This window comes from Phodopus roborovskii, unplaced genomic scaffold, assembly GCF_943737965.1.
Source record: "Phodopus roborovskii unplaced genomic scaffold, PHOROB, whole genome shotgun sequence".
NCBI lineage: Eukaryota > Metazoa > Chordata > Mammalia > Rodentia > Cricetidae > Phodopus > Phodopus roborovskii.
In genome coordinates this window covers 21463031-21485260 of record NW_026126517.1, presented here as the reverse complement: position 1 = coordinate 21485260, position 22230 = coordinate 21463031, and the positions used below count along the sequence as shown (strand labels likewise).

Sequence of the window (22230 nt, the reverse complement as noted above, 5' to 3'; positions counted from 1 at the left end):
CCTTCAGGAGCTGTGTCAAAATTAGCTGCAGTCTGCGTAGTTATCTCAAGGTGTCTGTGGAGGGCTCTGGACTACTGATGCTGGCCCGGAATAGGCTGATCCGCTGTGGGATCCGCTGTGTGGGATCCGCTGTGCAGTCCTTTCACTCAGGGGAGTCGGGGAGAGTCAGTGAGCTGCTAGTTATGCAAACTGTCACAAGCCTGATGTCTTTGCTTATTTACAGGGAAATGATATGAGTGGGGGTGTTCACAATATAAACAGAAAGAATTTATTAACACTAATGGTGACTTTTAACAGATTTAGACTTCACCACCTGCTTGTTGCCCCAGAAAGAGGTAAGTGCCAGTGTTAAATGTCAATAGGAATTATCAAGACCTTTAGAATGTATGACACAATGGGATTGGATGAATGGATAAATCCCAATGTAAATTATGGGTCTCTTTTAGTAATAATGAATATTAACATATAAGTTTAACAGAACTTAAGAGTTTGTTTTGCTTTTTTATGGCCTTTAATATATATATATACATATATCATATATATATGCATACACACACACACACACATATTTGGTTTTTTGACAGGGTTTCTCTGTAGCTTTGGAGCCTGTCCTGGAACTCTGCCTCCCGAGTGCTGGAACTAAAGTCGTGCACCACCAATGCCCAGCCTTTAAAATATTTTTTAGAATGTGTTTATTGTTATTATCTTGAGACAGGGTCTCACTATGTAGCTCTGGTTGTCCCAGCACTCACTGTGTGCTTTACCTGCATGGATATGTATGTACCATCTTCATGCCTGGTGCCTGAAGAGGTCAGAAGAGGGTGTTGGATCCCTTGGCACTGGAGTTACAGATGGTTGTGAGCATATAGGTGCCCTTTATTGTTTGAGACAGGTGTTAACCTTCTCATGTAGTCAAGGATGAACCCTATGGTCTCCAGCTTCCATCTCCTGAGTGCTGAGATTATAGGCAAGTGCCACCAAGCCAAGTTTAAGATTGGGGGGTGGGCAGTGATGGTGTTTCAAGACAGAGTTTCTTTGTGTAGCCCTAAATGTCTTAGAAGTCTCTCTGTAGCTTTGAGACAGGGTTTCTCTGTGTAACAGTACTGGCTGTTCTGGAACTCACTCTGTAGACCAGGGTGGTCTTGAACTCACAGAGATCCTCCTGCTTCTGCCTCCGGAGTGCTGGGATCAAAGGTGTGTGCCACCTCTGCCCCATAAGAGTTTTTTGAGGGCTAGCAAAATGGCTTCATGGGTAGAGAGAGGCACCAATACCCTATCAGAAGTACTTACTTGGGGGGCTACAGCAGGAGGATTGCCTCAAATGTGAAGCCAGTCTGGGTTACAGAGTGATACCCTGTCACAAGGACAAAATGCCCAAAAACCAGTAGTGTTTTCAGTGATGTCTGAGGGACAATTTGTAACATCAATACATATTTCTCTTAAAGTTTGTATATTGTTCTAGGCAGAGTAAGGGATCAGTAATCCCAACACTCAAGAGGCCAGGCCAGGAAGCTCCATAGTGCCAGGTCAGCCAGGGCTACACAGTGAGACCCTCTCTTAAAAGGAAAATACAATTAAAAATCTGAAAGTACATTTTAAAAAGAAAAAAAAAATACACATCTTCATTTGTGTGTGTGTGTGTGTACACATGTATGTGTATAACCAGGCTGGCACCAAAATTCCTGCCTCAGGCTCCAGAGTGAATGCTTCTGAGAGGGGGCAAGAAGGACAGATGGGGACACTTTCATATTCTTTGAGGGCACATTCATATTTCCCATTGTAGAACAGTATCTGCAGGTACACTTTGCAAATGGCTCAATGGGGACACCAACAATGATTTACCTGTTAAGCCTTGAGCTATCCTCTAGACCATGTGAAGGTGCAGGAGAAGGAGTCCCAGCTCCAGCCCCCTTGGGTGTGTGCACACCCAGGTGCACTGGGAGAGAGAGGCAGGATGAGAACTGTCAACACTTCCAACCTCAGAGACCAGCTGGCACCTGACCTGGAGACCTGGAGGGGAGACTAAACCATGAGATACTGACTTTGTTCTCATATCCTCTAACATTTGCTAGCTGGAGATGAGAGCGAAGGCGAATCACTACATTTTTTTTCTTCCCTTTTCTTTTATTTAAATAACTTTTTTTCCCCATTTATTTTACATACTGACCACAGTTTGGCCCCCAATCTGCTTGCCTCTGCCTCTCCAGTACTGGGGTGAAGGGTGTCCTAATCTTCTGGCTTGCTCTCTAAGATGTTAACCCTTTCTTCTCAGATTGCTGGCCCGGTTTAGGTAGTCATTTCCTATATGGGCTTATTGGCACTCTGCTTCTTGTACCTCTGGAACTGCCAACGAAAATGGCTTGAGCATCCTAGTGTTTCTCTCCGGCCCACAAACACAGACCTTATGGCTTTTGTATACAGTGACTTCATTTTTTGAGGATGTGGGTTCTAAGACTCAACACCAGGTAGAGGGATGGAGAACAGGAGTTTATGGTGGTGTTCAGCTAACCCTTAGGCAGGCCAGGGGATGTGAAGCCAGCCACAAACTGCCTGCCCCGAAGGAAAACAGTTCGGCTTCCTGTTGAGAGGGCTTTGACCTGCCACATCTTAAACAGACCTGTCATCTTCCTACACTCCCTTCCTCTAATCTGTCACACTCCATCTGCTTTTCACACAGAGGCCAGTCTGGTCTACAGAGTGAGTTCCAGGACAGCCTGGGCTACACAGTGAAACCCTGTCTCCAAAAACAAGACATAGATGACCCTCCCCATCCTAGTAACCTCTTTTATGTTTGCAAAATTGGGCTTATCTTAAAAAAAAAAAAAAAAAGGCACACACATACAAAAAAAAACCCATATCATTCCCCAGTGCAAGACTATTCTGCTCAGATTTTCACCCACCATACTTAAAAACCCCGAGGGCTCTTTCTTGCTGTTTTGAAAATGAGGTTTTGCGACAGTTTAGATCATTTTCCTGAGACCCAGACTAGCATAAAGAGCGTCTCCTCAATCAAGCATGCACACAGTGGGGAACTGAGGCAGGGGTTTGCCTTGAGTTCAAGGGCAAAGCCAGTTTCAAATTTTATGTTTTGCTCTTGTTTCTTTGACTCAGGATTTTATGTACCCCAGGCTGTCCTAGAGTTCCTGGTCCTCTCCCTCAGCTTCCCCTGTGCTTAGGTTAGAGGTGTGCACCGCCACTCCCAGCTTCCTCCCTGTTTCAGGAAATAAAGAAGTTGTAGAGGGGCTGATGAGATGGCTCAGCAGTTAAGAGTCCTGGCTCCTCTTCTAGAGGACCCTAGGTTCAATTCCCTGCACCCACAGGGCTGCTCACTGCCATTTGTTAACTCCAGTCCCATGGGACCTGATGCCATCTTCTGGCCGCCTTGGGAACTGCATGCATGTGGTACAAAGACATCTTTCAGGGAAACACACACATATAACATAGAAAAGGTTTTAAAGAGGTAGTAGGACCCCCAGTTCCAGCAATAGGAATAGTTCTCTGGTCCAGGAGCCTGCTATTTCCAGAGAGGATGTTAGGGTTAATGGTTCTACCTGGTTGAAAGAGGAATTAACATGTATCCAAGCAATTTTTTGTTTTAGTTTTACAAAACTAAAACTTTGTCAAAAAACTTCAGGAGTCTGGAGAGATGGCTCAGTGGTTAAAAGCACTGGCTGCTTTTGCAAAAGACCCACATGGCAGCTGTGATATAGCTAACAACTGTCTGTAACTCCAGTCCTAGGGAATCAAATCCATGTTTGTGGCTTCCCTGGGTGCCAGGCAAGCACATGGAGCATATACACACATTCGGACAAAGGACCTATGCACATAAAATAAACAAACAAACAAATAAATAAATCTTTAAAAAACTCAAATTAGAATGCAGATGACATGATTTAAAACAGTTTTTAGTTGATTATTTTTTATATATGAGTGTTTTGCCTTCATGTACGTCTGGGCACTACTCATGTGCTGTGTCCTTTGGAAACCAGAGGAGAATATGGAATCCCTAGAACTGGAGTGACCCAGTGTCTGTGAGCTGCCAAGTGGGGGTTGGGAACAGAAAGAACCAGCCTTCTGGCAGAGTAGCCAGTGCTCTTAACCATGGAGCCATCTCACCAGCCCTATATGACCCAACTTTATGACACAGTGAGACATGTCCTTTGTGTGAACATGTCCTCAGTGTTGTTCTGTTGCCCAGCACCTGATCCCTCTTCATCCTCATCCATAGCAGAAGTCACAAAGGGATGGCAGCTGGCACTGTTCCACGGATGTGTCTGCCATCACTCGATTCAACCATAACTTCCTTTTAAAAAGTATTTATTTTATTGGTACTTTTGCTTGCATGTATAGCTGTGTGAGAATGTTGGATCTCCTGGAACTAGAGTTACAGACAGTTGTGAGCTGCCATGTGGGTGCAGGGAATTGAACCTGGGACCTCTAAAAGAGCAGCCAGTGCTCTTAACCACTGAGCTGTCTCTCTAGCCCTCACCCATAACTTCTTGTGCATAAATTCAGCTTGGGAAAGTGGGCCTTGCTCATGACAGCTCCTCAGTGGGCTGAGTGCAGCTGTGAAGGGACAAGTGGCCTCATCCTCTCCTGAGTTCTTTTACATCGTATGTGTGACCTCTAAACCCTGTATGCTGCTGGAAGGCGGACCTGAGTGGAAAGGACAGAAGTGAGAAGCAGGTCCTCAGTGAATGGACCTTTTTCTTTATTTTTCTATATTTGAGACACCAGGCTAGCCTCAGATCCATGTTGATCTTTCTGCCTTAGCTTCCCAAGTGCTGGGATTGTAGGTATGACCCAACAAGCTTGGTTCAGAATCTACCTTTTCATATAGTTGTCCCCTACCTAGTGCAGGTGATTGAATTGGGGCTTTGTACAAGCCAGGAAAGTGCTCTACCCCTGAGTTATCCCCAGCCCCATTTTAATATAGTTTTGACTTTGAGACCCTCTAAATAATTTCCTTGTGTTTGAGAGCACCCCCGCCCCACAACACCTAAGGCTTTGCCCATGCCAGGCAAATGCTCTACCACTGAGCTACACCCTAACCTAAATTTGCATAATTTAAAAATAAAATTAAATAAATTGAAAAGAAAACCTTCAACTCTAAAAAAACTTGACAAGTAACCTATATCTTGCTTGTTCATTTGGTTTTGTTTTTTTTTTTTGGAGGGGGGATAGGGTCTCTTTAACTCCTGGAACTAACTCTGTAGACCAGGCTGGCCATGAACTCACAATGATCTAGCTGCCTCTTCCTCTGAAGTGCTGAGATTAAAGGGATGGGTCACTGCCACCACCACCACCATTACCAGCTCAACCTATATTTTACTGAACGTTTGTGAAGGAGATGAAGGAGCACACAGAACTATCTCCAGAATTGGACACTCTCTTGGTCTCTCATTCAGTCCCTTAACCCCCAGCCACAAACTCCCTGTTACCTCTGAGCTCTTGTCCTGCTGGGCTTTCTCTTACCAAGCAGAAGAAAAGCTGGCTCCCACCAGGGAAGACACCCTTGGCTGCTAGAGTAGCCCTGGAGGGTTTCAGTTCCTCCTTAGCATTTTCTCTTACCAGTTCTGCAAGGACAGAGCCTCTAGGCATGCAGTTTTCTTCAGAGCTGGGTCATACCCTCCCCCCATATTGTATGGAAAACAACTTAAATTTCCTCCACCAAATTGGCTGAGCCTTTGCCATTGTCCACAGTTGGGATTCTTGGATCAAGGGCTGTGGCTCACACCTTTTACCCCAGCACTTGTGGGAAGCAGAGGCAGGAGGATCTCTGTTAGTTCAAGGCCAGTTTGGTCTACAGAGTTCCAGGACAGTCAGAGCTGTTACCGGAGAAACCTTGTCTTGAAAAATAAACAAACCAACCAACCAAAGGGGGGGGGCAACCCAAAATTGGCTTTGGAGTAGCAGGCCTCACATCAGGCAAACAGGAACTGCCTTCAGGGACTATGGCAGCTCTGAGAAGGCTTCCCTCACTTCTGGCTGTGGGAAGCTGGGTGCTTTGTTGTGTTATTATTTGGGGTGGTGGTGGTGTGTGTGTTCCAATTTGTGCACAGAAGTCAAAGGACAACTTTTGGGAGAGCCAATTCGTTCCTCTTGTGTGGGTCCCAGGGACTGTCTAACTCTGCAAGCTGAAGACAGATTTAAAAAGCAGCAGCAGGCGCAGCATGATAGGCCTGGGGAGATGGCCCAGAGAACTTATTATATGTGCCAGCAAGAAGAGCCGAGTTTGAATCTCCAGCCCCAACAGAAAGCTCGGCGTGGGTGAATACCCCTGTAATTGGAGTATACAGAGATAGAGAGATCCCTGGAACTCACTTAGTGGCCAGAGAACCCAGTCAAAATAAAACAAAGTAAGGTGGAAAAGGAATAGAAGACACCCAGCATCCTCCTCTGGCCTCCAAATGTATGCCCATGCATGTATCTGTGGAATCGGGTCTCTACATGGGGTGGGGGGTGGGGTGGGGTTGGGGGTTGGGTTCAGGTCACAGCAAGTGCTTTTACCAGTGTAGGTGATGGTGCAGGGAAACCACTGACTTAGATTGCTCCCTGAACAGATAGATTTTATTGGGGATCAAACTGCCAAGACTATCTCTCAATGTGTGTGCGGTGGGGAGGGCAGAGAGACATGCAAAATGGTGGAAAAGCAAGCAGATTGTATGTGACAGCCAGCAGGGGTTGGGCATCCCAGCTGACACAGGCCTGTATCAGATTGATCTGAACTAGAACTAGGTGCCCTTAGCAGAGGGAGTTGATCTCAGGGACTTTAAGAGAATTTCCTGGTGAGCAGAAACCATTTTCAGAGATCTGATTTCCAGCCAGGAAGTGGTGGCATGTGCCTTTAATCCTAGAGACAAGCTGATCTCTGTGTTGGAGGCCAGTCTGGTCTACAGAGAGAGTTCCAGGACAGCTAGAGCTACACGGGGAGAGAGAGAGACCCTGTCTCAAGAAACAAAACACACAGATTCTTGCTCTCCCTGTCTCTTTTTCTGAGACAGGGTTTCTCTGCATAACAGTACTGGCTGTCCTGGAACTCATTTTGTAGACCAGGCTGGCCTCAAACTCAAAGATCAGCCTGCCTCTGCCTCCCAAATTCTGGGAGTAAAGGCATGTTCCAAGAGAGATTTGTCTATAAATAGAAACCTTTAGGCTTGTTTACGAAGTAACAATCTTTCTGTTAACCCAGCCAGAGTCCTGTTTAGGACAGTGGTTCTTAGCCTGTGAGGCTTGACCTCTTTGGGATTACATATTAAATATCCTGCATATCAGATATTATGATTCATAATAGTAGTAAAATTACAGTTATAAAGTAGCAATGAAATAATTTTATGGTTGGGGGTCACCATGACATGGACACGAGGAACTGTATTAAAGGATCACAGCATTAGGAAGGTTAAGAACCACAGGTTTAGGAGAGTGTCACCAGCTATTTTGGACCTGACAACCTGCTCAGCCATCTCTCTGGTCATTTTCTCCTTCTTCCTTCCTTCCCTTTTTCCTTCCTTCCTTTTTTCCTTCCTTCCCTCCCTCCCTCCCTCCTCCCTCCCTCCCTCCCTCCCTCCTTCCTTCCTTCCTTCCTTCCTAAGTCAGGGTCTCTGTGGAGCTCTGGCCTTGAAACTTGACATATAGCCCAGGCTGACTTCCAATTCACAGATCTGCCTGCCTCTGCCTCCTGGATGCTGAGGTTAAAGGTATGAGCTAACTAGCTGTGCTTTGTTTATTTGGTTTTAAAGATAGGATTTTATGTAAGCAAGACTGTCTGTCTTTAAACCCACTCTATCACAGAAGCTGACCTTCCTGTCTGCACCTCTCAAGTGCCCCACAAAGCCTCCTTTATGTAATGCTGGGATTTATGCAGGAAGGACTTCAGGCATGCTAGGTGAGCACTCGCTGACTATGCTATATCTCCTTCACGGCTGGTGCCCGGAGAAAATGAAGGGCTTAGGTAGGTAGTGTTCAGGGTCGGATCTGAGCTGAAACAGAGAGTTTGAATTCAAAACAAGTAGGAAATTAAAACAAACAGTGGTGACCAGGGGAAAGGGTGAGTGTCCTTGTTTACTTTCTGTCACCGTGATAAAAACACTCTGACCAAAAGCAACTTAGGAGAGGAAAAGGTTTATCTTGCACTGCCAGGTCACACAGTCCATCTTCGAGGGAAGTCGGGACAAAAAGTCAAGGCAGGAGCCTTAAGGCAATCATATTACCTCCAACCTTGGAATTCACTCAGAGCGCTGGAAGAACAGTAGGAACCATAGGGGATGCTGCTTGCTAGCTGGTTCAGTCACTGGTTCGCTCTCAGCCAATTTTTTTTATACAGTCCAGGACAGCCCGCCCCCACCCCAACGTTGCCACCCGACCTAGGCAAGTCCTTAAATTGAGGTTTCTTTCAGATGATTCCAGGGCTTTGCAAAATTGACAATTAAGACTAACAAGGACGATAGTCACCCAAGAGATTTCCGAGTAAGTAGAAAACACCAGGACTCTTGATGTGTGGGGCACAGATGACCTACAAGCTAAAATGTTGTGTGGGGCACAGATGACCTGCAAGCTAAAGTGGGGGCCAAGGTAGGAAGCCGAGCTCCTTCAGTCTGTAGCTCCTTTTCTCAATGACAAAGAACTGTCTCCTCAGGATGCTGCAAAAATCTGCTGAGGTGTGTGGAAGAGCAGTTTGGGAGACTCCTGTAACAATCTTTTTCTTTTTGTGAATAGTTTGAGAACAGACGGTGTCTTAAAAAGGGTTTTGTTTCAAAGCATGGTAGGTGCTTAATAAATGATAAAAAAAAAAAAATGATGAATGAGAAGATGAAAAAAGCAGCGGGTCCCAGCGGGACACGGAGGCGGTATTAGCCCAGAGTCCAGCCCAGAGCTTAAACAGCGCACGCTCCAGGACCGGGAGTGGGCTTGGGGGGAGGGGCAGGGTGATAACTCTCAAAGGAGGCCTCAACAAAGTCTGGCTCTGGCTCTTTTAGAGGCGGGAGAGGGAGGTTACACCGACGTGCGAACGGGCCAATCACTGCTTCAAAGAGGAGGGGCTTTATACATGTTTTTCCACCCCTCTTCTTGGAAACTAAGTCCTCTGGGCGCCGTTCGAAAAGACCAATGATTTGTCGACATTCCTGCCATTGCCCCTCACTGATTGGCCATAGGCCACCGCCCCGCCTTCCCTCTTGCCCCTCCCCTTCGCACACAAGATGGCGGCGCCCAGTGGAGTGGAGGCCGCGCTTGGGCTTTGCCGCGTCTGACTCCCGTTCCCTCTCTCCCTTCGGGTGCCAGTCGCCGCGAGCGGGGATAGGGGCCGGGCGGGGACAGGGGCACCTGCATGGCTGGACTGCGAGCCCGCGCCCAGCCTGCGCCGTCCCACCCGGCCCCGGCCCGGACCTTCCTGATCTCGTCCCATCCTTGCGGGTCTCCTCCCGGTCTGACCGGTTGCCTGGCCTTGTATGCAGCTCCAAGCTTCCAAAGCTGAAGGATTCCCTCCAGTCCCGGCTCACTGTCACTTTAGAGATGTTCTGCTTCCTCGCTCCCGAACAGCCCACCTTCCAAAGTGCGACTCCTTCCCCTCTACCCAGAGTCTTCCCTCCAACCCACTTCAGACCTTGGTTCTCCCTTGGTTAGGCGTTCACATCCCTTCCAAATTAACCCCGACTTTCCTAATATTGGCAACCTTCGCACCGCCTTCCCTGAAGAGCCAGCCCTCCTTTTATCCCGAACTCCACAGCCCTATCATGGAGGCTGTGTTCCTGGTGGTGAACGCAGTGGGCCTGGTGCTGGACTTGCTGATCTTGATGTTGGATCTCAACTTCCTGCTGGTGTCTTCCCTCTTGGCTACCTTGGCCTGGCTTTTGGCCTTCATCTACAACCTGCCACACACGGTACTGACTAGTCTTCTGCACTTGGGTAGAGGAGTGCTGCTTTCTTTGTTGGCCTTGGTTGAAGCGTTGGTCCGATTTACCTTTGGGGGATTGCAGGCCGTGTGTACTTTCCTTTATAGCTGCTACTCTGGCTTGGAGAGCTTAAAACTACTAGGGCACTTGGCCTCTCATGGAGCTCTGAGGAGCCGGGAACTACTGAACAGGGGCATCCTGAACATGGTCTCCAATGGCCATGCTTTGCTGCGCCAGGCCTGTGACATCTGTGCCATCGCCATGAGCCTGGTGGCCTATGTGATCAACAGTCTGGTCAACATCTGCCTCATTGGCACTCAGAACCTCTTCTCCCTGGTGTTGGCCCTATGGGATGCCGTGGTGGGACCTCTGTGGAGGATGACAGACGTGCTGGCTGCTTTCCTTGCTCACATTTCCAGCAGTGCAGTGGCCATGGCCATTCTCCTGTGGACCCCCTGTCAACTAGTACTGGAGCTGCTGGCCTCAGCTGTCCGCTTCCTGGCCAGCTTTGTTCTCTTCCACCTCACTGGTTTGGTGTTGTTGGCCTGTGTGCTGGCAGTGACCTTGGCTGTGTTGCACCCAGACTTTACCTTGAGGCTGGCCGCCCGAGCCCTCCGTCAGCTCCATGCCCGGCAGTCCTACCACCGACTTCGAGAGGATGTTGTGCGGGTATCTCGTCTTGCACTGGGTCTGGAGGCCTGGCGCAGAGTCTGGAGCCGAAGTCTACAGCTGGCCAGCTGGCCAAATCGGGGAGCAGCACCAGGAGCTCCCCAAGGTGGCCCCAGGAGGTTGTTCTCAGCCAGGATCCAGGGACAAGACACTCTTCCTGAAGCAGAAGAGGAGGATGCTAGGCCCACCAGAGCAGCCCCTGCTAGAGGCCGAGAGAGACTCAATGAGGATGAGCCCACAGCTGGGCAAGACCCATGGAAGTTGCTGAAGGAACAAGAGGAGAGGAAGAAGTGTGTTATTTGCCAGGACCAAAGCAAGACTGTCCTGCTTCTGCCCTGCCGGCACCTGTGCCTGTGCCAGGCCTGCACTGAGATCCTCATGCGCCACCCTGTCTACCACCGCAACTGCCCACTCTGCCGCCGAGGCATCTTGCAGACCCTCAATGTTTACCTCTGATGACCCCCTCCCTGCCTGTGCTCCACAGATTAGGACAGCATCAACATTTTGCCTCTGGGTTTTGGCACGAGTCTTCTTTGCCCCAACATGATGGCGACTCTGTCAAGCCTCAAGCCATATACCCAGGACATGTAGCTGGAATATTCTGGGTGGGGCAGGGTAACAATTTCTCTGAACCCTGCATGGGGGCCCTATGTTGTCGAGGGTGGTGAGTATGTCACTATGCAAGGGCCCTGAGACTATGGTGGGTCTTCCTCAGTCCTGCCCAGGGCCCATCTAGATACCTTCATTGCTTCTGGCTTTTCTGTTGGGGTTTTCAGTCCTTTTCCCCTAAGGCCACACATCAGTGTCATGTGAGGATTTTGGCAACTCTTGGGCCTTGGAGTGATCTTAATTTTTCTATTTTTTTGGTTTTTCTTGTTTTGGAATGATCTTGAATCTTTATACTCAGCCAGAGCCTCTGCCCTGATGGGTCTGGGAGTAGAATCCCGTAGGTGCCCTTAGAGCCACTTCTGCCTGTCATTGTCTTTTAAAGACTCCCAACTTGACTCAGAACCTGGGGTCAGGAGTTTATCCCTGGGTACAGGAGTGCAGCTAAACTTGGCTTTGGGACCATTTACTCTCAGGCATCCCAGCTCCAGGAGGAGCCTCAGAAGGAATAACTAGATTTCTGCTCATTCCTCTCACGCCCCATGTGTCGTAGAACATGTCATTCCTCCTGGTCTCTCTGGCGTTGGGGAGGGCATTCTGCACATTTCACTAGGGTCCAAACAAGGGGCGAGGCCTCGGGGCTCGCAGCTCCATTAGGTCTGCCCACACAGTTTCTATGAATAAAGTTCTGTTGACAGCTCTAACAGTGTGGTCCTTGCAGCTGCCAGCCGGTGGTCAGCCAGTGTAGCCCCTGGTCTCTCAGGCTGGCTAGAGTAAGAAGTGAGCATCTGGATTGCCCAGCTTGGGGGCGGGGACAAGGAGATAGGGTGGCAGGGTTGTGTCAAGGGGAAAGCCCACACCAAGCATGGCTGCTTCATGTTTACCCCTTCCGATCTGACTGACCTGCCACGTGCAGCTCTGGAACAGCCTTCCTTTGTACTGCATTAAGTCCTTGTGAGTGAACTTGTGAACTCATTGCCTTTGTATCCTGCCCTTCCTGTGCGCCTGGTGGGGCCACTCTTTCTGGGAGGGCACAGTGCTACCTGGAGGCCAGTCCTCCCTCCAATTCTTGGAGGAGCTGCTGCTTATCTGTTTTGTTTGTTTTGTTTTTCAGGACAGGGTTTTTCTGTGTAGCCCTGGCTGTCCTGGAATTCACTGTGTAGACTAGGCTGGCCTTGAACTCAGAGATCCTGAGTGCTGGGATTACAGGCGTGTGCCACCATGCCCAGTATGGTGCTTGTCTTTTTTGTGTCTTGGTACAGGGCCTGGTAGTGTGATGAGTTTTGAGTGTGGGGTTTTTTGCTTAGAGGTGTGAGTTGGGGCCCAGAGGCCTACAGGCCTGTCTGGAAGACATAGGAAACTTAGGGCTCTTTGCTACAGCTGCCCTCCCAGGGCCAGCAGGCAATTAGGGACACTCCCCTGTAATTTTGTGTTACTCTAGAAGCACAATGTCTTCTGAAGTGGGGGAGATGCTGGGTCCCTCTACTCTGCAAGGAGAGGTTGAGCAATTGGGATTAGCAAACCCTGGATCTTTACTAGTCATTAGGCTGAGCCTAGTTAAACTGTCACAGGAGGTGAGCCCTCAGGGGGCCTGTGGCCAGCTTCAATTTAATGGCTTGGCCCACCCAGGCTGTGCCCAGCGCAGTGGAGACAGTTCTCCATCTCCACCCCTGAACTGAAGGCCTGTGGCAGGGCTTGAACTGCCCCTCCCCCTATGCATCCCCCTCTAGCTTCCCCTCACCCCCTGCTGAGCAATGAGAAGCCTGGCTCCTTCCAGTCTCTGTTTAATGTGGAGGATAAACATTTTATTAGGGAAGATAAACTTCCTGAGCTGGGGGGGGGCAAGGGCCTCCTTTTCTTTCACCCCCATCTGAAATTCTTTCTGCAGACCTTAGTACCCTTTTTTTCCCCCAAACTACCTTAGAAGTCTAAACCTTAGATCATTGTTGCAGTCTGGTGCTTGGTTGCCCCCTTGTGGTCATCCCAGAAACTACTTATCCCTGGGTGGAGGTGACAGCAATAGCTTTTCAGTTAACCAAGAAAGCTGGTATCTTTACCGTTATCTGGCTCACAGCAAGCGCATCAGTGATTGAAAGTCCCCGAGTTTTTATTTTTAAACCAGACAGTGGCAGCTCCCACTTGGTTTGGCATGTCTGAATTAGAAAAATGTGTTCCTTTTCTTGGGTGGCCATAGCCCAAATCAGGTGGGCAATCCCCTGGTCAGGCAATCCCATTCACCATCTACATAACTAGGTGGCAGCTCTGTGGAGTTGATTATTCTAGGTCTGCTTGCTGTATCTCTGCCTCATGGCTCCATTTCACTCAGGAAGCCTTCCTGCTGTGGATCTCTGAAGAAAGGCAGAAGCCAGTGGGAGGTTTTTGAGGTTTATTGAGTGACCTCTGAGAAAAAGGCCAGCTCTAGGAGCAGGAGAGATGGCATCAAGGACCTAGAGGGGGCACAGGGCTAGGAAGGAGCATCCCACCTTGGAGTCCTGGGCTAGGGCAACCAGGACCCACCGTTGCCAGCACAGCACAGCACAACTCTAAAGTCCTGGGCAGTAACCCAGCCACTGTTCCAGGATGTCTGTCTTGACCTCAGACAGCCTCTGTCTCCATTCCTTGCCAGCAATGGGATAGGAGGTGGCTCTCTTCCCTAGTCATTCACAATATTCCAGGGGGCCAGCCCTCCTGGTATGCGCCTGTGAGCGTCACACCCTCCTCTAGGTGCGAGTGCCAGCTCCTGGTTCACTGTACATTAGGCAAAGACTGGGGAGCTGTGCCAGTCAGAATAGACGAGAAATCCAGAGAAGGTGCTGTCTGTCTTGATGCTGGCATAGATGCCAATGTAATCACCCACACCCACCTGCACCCACACCTGGTCCTCAGGTTCCAGCCTTACCATAGCACCCCCCGAGAGTGAGGCTGGCTTGGGCCACCCCCCGAAAAACTGAAAGAAAGAGGCGATTGACTCGCCATTTTTGACAAGATCAAACTGCAAGCTGGCTCGGTAGACGGTGGCGTGGACAGCGAAGTAGTATACACCAGGCACTTGGCAGGTGAACTTGCCCGTAGTGGCATCGTAGTGTCCCTGCTCATTCAGCAGCACGCGGTCGAAGGGTAGGGGTGCATCTGCTGGTGGAGGCACTCGGCTCTCGGAGCGCTTGGCACTGAAGGCTGATCGCGGGGGCACGGAGCACTCCCCAGCAGGTCCGGTAGCCCCCATGGGACCTGCTTCTCCACGCGGCCCGGGCTCCCCACGCGGCCCAGGCAGTCCTGGGGGTGGAGGGGCGAAGGGGAGAAATTAGGAGCCGCAGAGGAGCACAGGAGGCTCCCAGCCTTCCTGGCTATTGTCTCCTGCAGGGGGCAGATGCTGAGCAGAGGGAATCTAGGATTTCTGACTCCCTGGGGTTGACTCACCCCCTCCAACCACAGCCCACCTCGCCCCACCCGAGCCGGCGAAAATGGAGGGGGAGTAGCGCCCCCTGGAGGGACCCTTGGACCCCAGAGGATCCACGAGACATGTCCCTGTGGGCTGCGATGAAGACGACTTCTTACCCGGCCTCCCGCCCTCGCCTTTCTCGCCCGGAGCTCCGGGCGCACCGTCGCGGCCATCACGGCCGTCGCGGCCAGGCAGGCCTTGGCTGCCGTGGTGACCTGGTGTGCCTGGAAGGCCAGGCTGCCCGGGACACAGGCTGGGGATCTTGTTGTCATCCAGTGGAGGAGAGCCTGACACCAGCCTCAGAAGCAGCAGGGCAAGAAGTGGCCTCATGGTGACCCCAGAGGCCCAGAAGCCAGGATCCTCTTGTAGTCTGTGGGCTGGGCAGGACGAGAGTCGGAACCCAGAATCTTGGGACCCACCTCACGCCCCACCCAGGTGGAACCCAGCAGGTCCCCGCTCCATAAACAAGCCTTTGGGGCTGAGCATAGTGTGATGGCATGGATGCAGAGGAGGGTGCCCCAGACCAAGAACTGGGAGGGCATAGGAAAGGAAAGGAAAGACGAGCCCTCCCTACCCAGTCCCCTAGCTGGCGCCCAGGCTTTCCCACAATCCCTTCCCCCACCCACCCTCCTCCTCTGCCAGACTCACCCCCTCCCCGCTCTCCAGCTCCCCCAGCAGCTCTCTCTGAAAGGCTTCCTCAGACCCTCCAGCTGGCCCTGCTCCCACTCCTACCCCAACCAGGCAGCCCTTGCCCTTGCTGACTGATCCCAGCTTCTGGTTGCTCCTTGCCGGCTCCACAGCGCTCCTCCCAAACTCCTAGAGGAAACCAGTTGTTCAGGGGCCAAGAGCTCCGGGGCTGGGAAATAGCAGGGAAATAACTCGTGGTGTCGCCCGGCAGCCGGCCAAAGTTGTGGGGGTGTAGGGGGTGTGGAGAAGGGAGGAGGAGAGAGTCTTGAGCCTGCATTACACAGAGGTTGAACTGTCAGACAGACAGATGCAGCTCCAGTTCCCAAGAGCTGGAGGGAGGGAGGAACCGGGTAGTGACAGAGGCCAAAGTCAAGACTAGTGTGTGGGTGTGGTTGTGGGGTGGAGAACTGGATCAGTAGAGCCCAGGGTGAAGGATTCCAAAAGTAGAGAGCCAGTGGGACCCCCAGACATAGAATAGGGTCCCACCACACCAGTAGACACTCAGTACAGTTTCGTTGACTAAATGGAAAAGCTGAAGGTCTGGTGATCTTAAATACTCAAATGGAAAGTAGGGAGGCAGAATATAGGGAGTTAGGGTCAGAGACTTGGATAGGAAATCTCTGGGCTGTCCAATGGCACTATTTGGGGCCTGGCCACTGCCTAGGGCTATTGTGGTAAATAAGAGTGCAGGAAGGCACAGGGAAGATGGGTTAGTCCTGGGCTGGATTAGCATTGGAACTAGTTCTCCTTGGGGAGCACCAGAGAGGACGGGTAGAGTTCCATGCCCAGGTCACTTCCCTTGTTTTCTGCCTGCCCTGCCCACCCATAGAGATAGAGGAGGGTGGGCACGCAGAGGTAGGGACTGGCTTCAGGTCATGGTTGGGAACAAGCTTCCAGGCTAGCTGCCTCAGGCAGCCTGTTGCAGTTGAAGGGCCAGGGGGTGCCCAGCAGTGCCAGACTCGATTGGCACTGTTGCTCTGCCTCCTGGCAGATAGAGCGGCAAGGGGGTAGGACAGTGCCCAGTGGGGTACAGTGAGGTACAAGCAACCCGCAAAGAAACCTCCGGAAATTCTGGTAGCAGGGTAGACTTGTCAGACTCTGTGGGAGGGAGAGACAGACCTCAGATGTGCAGTCCCCATGTGTCCACCCCTTCCTATGACCTCCCTCCTCTGTGTCCCAGCACCTTGTAGCCTCTGAGGATGTCTACCACCTCCGACTGGGTGCCCAGGCCCACCCAGATGTTGGGGAAAGCTGTGGTGTTGTAGCTTAGTTCAAGGCACATCTCCACTTGGACAGGTTCACAGGCCAGCTCTGTAAAGGGGAGGGCTGGGTCACTGTGGGGAACGACATGTTGCTTGGTTCTGGGCCCTTATTCCCACATGGGTCATATATATGGACTTCTGCTGGATATCTCAAGGGGCACCACAGAGCTGTTTCACACACTCCAACAAGCCCTTCTGTTTTCCAGAGCCTGCACTTGCCAGCCTGTACATCACGTAGGCTCCTCTGTTCTGAGGGAATGTGGGGTACCCACTTCTGTCATGTGATCTGTGAATCAGGCTGTGGAGAGGGACTGTGAGTGACAAGGTAAATTAGTCTCAACACCCCACCTCTGACTCCTACATTCCCATGTCCCTTTCAGGTGACATAGTGTACAATGCCAACACGGGCCGAGAGTCCCACGAAGACTCTGTAAAGCAGTCCCAGGGTGAGGAGAAAGGGGCCCAGGCATGAACTTATCAAGGGGGAAGGAAAGGGAAGCGAGGAGGGTATGGTAGGTACCCAGCCTGCTGTGGGCAGCAGGGCTTGCTCAGGGTAAGGCTCCTTACCTTGTTGTGGGAACAGGTGACCACTGCAATTGTTGTTGTTGCTGTCATTTGCACAGTCTTTCCATAAGTCACACATCCATTGCAGATCTCTACATCCTCTGTCCTGGCAGAACTCTCTGGGCCCACAAGGGTCTGTGGGCATAGGGGTATGATAGTGCCCTAGGACATGCCTGTATCCACTGCCCTCCAGGGCACCCTTTGCTGTTCCGTGGACAAGCCTCTGTTGCCCACACCCACCTGCCCAGGGGCACTTACTCCCTGTAGTATTGATGGCCTGGTAGGTGGCTAAGAAGCCCCCGCTGCTGATACCAAGATCTGTCTTAAAGATTACAGCCAGCTGGTGCTGTGAGGAGATGAGGGGGGCTGGCAGCTCAGCACCACAGAACCTGCCCAGAGCAGAAACACATCCTGGCACAGGCCACCGGCCAGCCCTGGGGGTTCTGAGCTGGGCGCTTGGCCATGCCAGGGGTGATGGGGAACAAGATTGCTGATTAATGGAGCTTAGGGTCTGGGGAAGGAGACACACTATTTGTTATAGAAAGTATGAGATGGGGAGAGTCAGGCGAGATAGGGGAGGTGAGTAGGGCTAAGTGACTACTGAAGTGAAGGCCTTCTCAGGAGAGCACAGGCTGTTTCGGGGTGCCGGTAAAGAGACCTTTAGTTTATAGCCAGCGAAGCTGGGGACTCACTTGAGCCTCCTGTAGGGAGCCCAGCCTGCCAGATGGGGCCTGGGTTGCCCTGATTGGTACCTGCCCAGGAAACTGAAGGCCCTGGAACTGCTGGCCTCATACACCTCCACGTAGTCAAACTTGCACTCAGCCTGTGCTTCCAGGCTGAAGTTGTGGAATTGTAGTCCTATGCCATACCCCACGGGCACTGAGATGTACCAGGTGCAAAGCTGGGGGAGGGTACACGTGAGATAAGTCACAGGAACCTCCTCCTGCCTAAGTCCAGTCTTCTATGTCCAGAGCAGACTAGGCGGGTGTGAGTGACTGTTGTCCACCTCACATTCCATCATTGGTGCCTCTTAAAATAGGCAGCCAATCAGACATGGTGGCTTACACCTATAACTCCAGTGCTTGGGAGCAGAGTTCAAGGCCAGCCCCAGCTATATGTCAAGTTCCAAAGCAGCCTCCTAAGCTCATACAGAGAGTGTCTCAAAAAGCCAAGGAACAGGGATATAGCTCAGTGGTAAAGAACTTGTCTGGCACGCACAAGATCCTGGGGTTGCTCCTCAGCATGGAAAAACAAAAAACAATCCAGTAGGTGTGGGGGGTGGGGGGGTGGAGGCACGTGTGTGTGTGTGTGTGTGTGTGTGTGTGTGTGTACATCATTATTGCCACGTAGAGGCAGGTGGATCTCTGTGGGTTCCAGCCTAGCCAGGGCTACATAGTGAGATCCTGTCTCAAAACAAACAAAATGCCAGGCCTGGCATGGTGGCTCATACCTATAATCCAAACACTTGGGAGGGCTGGGGTAGGAGGATTCTCACCAGTTACAAAATCAGCATGAGTTACAGAGTGAGACCTTGTCTTTAGATAAGTAAATGCTCCTTCAAATCGTCTGATCTCAGAGATAGATATGTTTACCCAGCATGGAAATATCTGGGTATACAGTTGGTGCTTAACAATGTTTTCTTCTGATGAGCACGAACTGATTTTACCGAGGCATATTGTTCCTAGGCACACAAACCTAGGAACCGTGGTGTCTCTTGAGTGCTATGCCAGTTCCCGAAGGGCACTGCACTTACCTGTTGGTGAGGGTAGTGCTGTGGGTAGTTGGGAGTAGAGAACAGCCCATGGAGCCCAGTCAGATTCCCTCCACACCCTGGAAAGAAGCCAAATGGCACATGAGTGGCCAGCAAGAAAATTCTGGGTCAGAGCAGGGGAGCTCAGCCTGGGACAGAAGCCTGAAGATGTGCCTGCCCTGTTCCTGGCTGGGCTCGTACCCAAAGTCTTGGCACTGCAGTTGGCCTCATCTCTGCCGTCGGCACAGTTGGTAATGCCATCACATACTAAGTCATGCTTCAGACAGAGGAGCTCGTCACAGCGGAACTCATTATGGGCACAGCTCCCTGGAGAAGGACACAAACCGTCTGGAGTCACAGTCCCCCAGAGTTTCGTCCCTTTGCCAATGCTGGGAAAGCTGACAGGGAGGTGCTGGGGACAAGATGGGAAGTCACTCACAATGCCCAGGGGCCACAGCTTGGTACCAGGCCTGGAAACCAGACCCTTCCACATCGTCATCAGAGACAAAGGATACACGGAGGTGGCTGGTATTGGTGTTTAGTGTGGCAGGAGGTGTCTTACCACACACCCTGTAAAAAAAGCCAGGTTGGGAGTGATGCAGGCTCTGAACTCAGGTAAGAAATGGATTAGAGTCTAGTGGTGGTGGTGCACACCTTTAATCCCAGCACTGGGGAGGCAGAGGCAGAGGCAGAGGCAGAGGCAGAGGCAGAGGCAGAGGCAGAGGCAGAGGCAGAGGCAGAGGCAGGTGAATCTTAGTGCATTCAAGGCCAGCCTGGTCTACAAAGTGAGTTGTAGGACAGCCAGGACTGTTGCATAGAGAAACCTTGTCTCGGACATTTCCCCCACCCCCTCCCTCCCAAAAAAAAAAAAAAAAAAAAAAAAAAAAAAAAAAAAAAAGAAAGAAAGAAAGAAAAGAAAAGAAGAAGGAATCAGAGGAATCAGAGAGGGGGAGTGACTTTCCCTAGGCCACAGGACAACAGGGTGCTGGCAGGAAGGGGCCAGAGATCAGTTCTGATGATTTCCATCTAGAGCTTTCTCTTTCTCCACCCTTCAGACAACTGGGATCCCCTGGGAGCAAAGGGACCCACCTGAGAAGAGGGCCTGAAGGCTCTGGGACAATTTCCAAGCGATCAAAAACACAGGCGAGCACACCTTCTATGCTGAGGGCTTGAATCTTGAGCTGTATTGTTTGGCCTGTGGCTACCTGGATATGCCAGACACAGTGGCTGTGGGGTGGGTAAAGGTCTGGGTAGTTGGGGCTGCTGAAGAAACCCCTTGGACCAGGAAGGAGGCCTCCGCAGTCTGCAGATGATGGAGGATAGGATTCAGAGGTCAATAGGAGAGAGGTCTCCCCCACCGCCAAGGTTCCACTTCCAGGCTTTTCCTCCCGGCTGCCACCTTAGGCCTTCTCCAGAAGAAAACCCTTAGAACTCACTGCTCTGATGTGTAGGGCTCATGGCTACCTCCTGCTGCCCTGTGGCTGCTGGAGAGGTGCTGGTGGTGGTAGTGCTGGTGTTAGGGGTGGAGCTAGGAATGCCGCCCTTGGTGGGGAGGCCTCGGGTGGGCAGTGGGCTCTGGGTTGTCCTGGGGAGGGATGTAGCCTGCAATTCTTGGGGCAGGAGGATGGAAGAGTGTTATTTAGAGGAGCAGGTGTCTGGAGGCTGATAGAACAGTTCATGAACTCTCCATATAAAGCCCTCCCAAGTACTTACGAGCCAGGATGATAGCCACCAGTAGCCCCAGCAGCAGGACCAGAAGGCCACTGAGCAGCAGGATACAGAGCCAAGAGAAACGGCAGTCTGGTTGTAGCCTTCGGAGATGCTGGGCTGAGGGGAGGACACAGTGGGCTGTGTAGAGGCACCTCTATACAAGATATCCCTCACACCTTAGTTTTTGGGCTCTCTTCTGTACCTGAGCAAGCCCTGGGATAGCTACCATGCCAGGGAGATTTGAGGCTGCTGCTGGCATCTTTCTGTAAGGCTGGTGGGGGGCAAGAAGGCCCTGCTTCAGGATCGAAAGCAGGATTGCAGAACTCTGTCTGAAATGGAAGGCAGAGGCTTATGGGCTGGGACAGGCATGTTCACTGGGGACATGGGATATTGGGAGGGGGTTTTTAATGTGAGTCTTACCTTGCTCAACTCAGTTTCCTCTGGACAGAGGATGACATCGGAATAGTCCTTCATGGCTTAAGATTCTGCATGGCGTTCTGGAGATCCTGTGATAGCCCAAGACCCCTGAGGATCCACTCCCTGGTCACAAGCCACCTACCAAAGAAGCAACTTTTACTCTGGGAGGGACCAGGCTGTCAGGAGAGACCAGTTCTCTGGTTGCCTTTGGCAGAATGGTTAGGGCTCCAGGCTACTCTGTCTTCATGTGGGGGAGGGAACTGATGCGAGAAGGAATTCACCAAAGGCACGGAATGGTCCTTAATCCAACTCAGCTGAGGATGCTGGGGTCAAGACCCTGGCACTGAGCAGCAGGCCTTAAAGGCGCAGTGGTTGTGAACACCAACAGAGAAAGCTGGGTATTCTGTGGGATGTGACTAGGGGAGTCACCAGGCCCCTCCCCTCCCCCAGGGTGTTGTGGAAACTCCCAGGGAGCTGGGGGCTGGAGAACATGACTGCCATGTAAGCATGGGAGCCCTAGGTAAAGAGAGACAGAGACAGGAAGCAATCCCTGGGGTAGAGGTGGGCAGCCTTCTAAGGGTCACAGACAAAGCCAGCAACCCACTACTTTGCCCCATCTGAGTGGCAGAGTTACTGGCTAACCCTGAGCCTTTGGAAGAAGCTGTTCTTCCACCCCAACTTTTTGTCTTTCTTTTCAAAAAAAAGTATTTAACTTTATTTCATGTGCATTGGTATGAAGGTGTCAGATCCCTTCATACATACAGTTAACATGTGGGTGCTGGGAACTGAACCCAGGTCCTGTGGAAGAGCAGTCAGTGATGAGCCATCACTGAGCCATCTCTCCAGCCCCCTTTTGGTATTTCTTTTATTTTCATTAATTTATTTTTTGACATTCCAATCCCAGTTCCCCTCCCTTTTCTCCTCCCGATCCCCCAACTCCCATCTACTCCTTGGAGAGGGTAAGGCCTCCCCTAGGAAATCTGCTAAGTCTGTCCCATCATCTCATTGAGGCAGGACCAAGGCACCTCTCCACCCCCCACACTCCTGTGTCTAGGCTGAGCAAGGTATGTCTCCATATAGAATGGGCTCCTCTAAGTCAGTCTGTGCATTAGTGTTAGGTCTTGGACCCACTGCCAGTGGCCTCATGTATTGTCCCAATCACACCATTGTTCTTATGCAGATTCCCCCTTTGTCTGACTTGAGTCCAGTGATCTCTCACTAGCTCGGATCAGCTGA

The 22230-nt window shown here is 51.2% G+C and overlaps 3 protein-coding genes across 4 annotated transcripts; 1 reads left to right on the top strand and 2 right to left on the bottom strand.

Moving 5' to 3' along the window:
- The first annotated feature begins 9369 nt into the window (after positions 1-9369).
- Positions 9370-11869, top strand: Rnf26 (ring finger protein 26). The gene has a single exon (XM_051197214.1). The coding sequence runs from the start codon at positions 9447-9449 to the stop codon at positions 11013-11015; it is 1569 nt and encodes a 522-aa protein (XP_051053171.1). The 5' UTR covers positions 9370-9446; the 3' UTR covers positions 11016-11869.
- A 1668-nt stretch (positions 11870-13537) lies between these two features.
- On the bottom strand, positions 13538-15583 carry C1qtnf5 (C1q and TNF related 5). Of its 2 annotated transcripts, none has more exons than XM_051197211.1 (3): positions 15337-15583; positions 14721-14981; positions 13538-14438 (listed from the first exon to the last, which is right to left on the bottom strand). In XM_051197211.1, the coding sequence occupies exons 1-3, from the start codon at positions 15566-15568 to the stop codon at positions 13921-13923; spliced, it is 1011 nt and encodes a 336-aa protein (XP_051053168.1). In that variant the 5' UTR covers positions 15569-15583; the 3' UTR covers positions 13538-13920. The 2 variants fall into 2 exon arrangements, with proteins under 2 accessions (XP_051053168.1, XP_051053170.1); XM_051197213.1 differs by having other exon boundaries at positions 15253-15399.
- Positions 15584-16164: 581 nt separating this feature from the next.
- Mfrp (membrane frizzled-related protein) lies at positions 16165-21281 on the bottom strand. Its single transcript, XM_051197365.1, has 13 exons — positions 20998-21281; positions 20780-20906; positions 20581-20694; positions 20304-20477; positions 19957-20170; positions 19307-19437; positions 19069-19194; positions 18871-18947; positions 17870-18018; positions 17376-17506; positions 17121-17252; positions 16475-16602; positions 16165-16389 (listed from the first exon to the last, which is right to left on the bottom strand). The coding sequence occupies exons 1-13, from the start codon at positions 21049-21051 to the stop codon at positions 16165-16167; spliced, it is 1782 nt and encodes a 593-aa protein (XP_051053322.1). The 5' UTR covers positions 21052-21281.
- Between the last annotated feature and the right edge of the window lie 949 nt (positions 21282-22230).

Coding starts and splice junctions, on each gene's coding strand:
- Rnf26 (XM_051197214.1), top strand. CDS start 9,447: ATGCAGCTCCAAGCTTCCAAAGCTGAAGGATTCCCTCCAGTCCCGGCT.
- Mfrp (XM_051197365.1), bottom strand. CDS start 21,051: ATGAAGGACTATTCCGATGTCATCCTCTGTCCAGAGGAAACTGAGTTG. Junction 19,195..19,306: donor AGCTGTGGCCCCTGGGCATT/GTGAGTGACTTC, acceptor GTCCTTCTCCAG/GGAGCTGTGCCCATAATGAG. Junction 16,390..16,474: donor ACATCCTCAGAGGCTACAAG/GTGCTGGGACAC, acceptor TCCCTCCCACAG/AGTCTGACAAGTCTACCCTG.
- C1qtnf5 (XM_051197211.1), bottom strand. CDS start 15,568: ATGCAGGCTCAAGACTCTCTCCTCCTCCCTTCTCCACACCCCCTACAC. Junction 14,982..15,336: donor GCAAGGGCTGCCTGGTTGGG/GTAGGAGTGGGA, acceptor CGTCCTGCCCAG/CCCACAGACTACAAGAGGAT. Junction 14,439..14,720: donor AGGCGAGGGCGGGAGGCCGG/GTAAGAAGTCGT, acceptor CTCCACCCCCAG/GACTGCCTGGGCCGCGTGGG.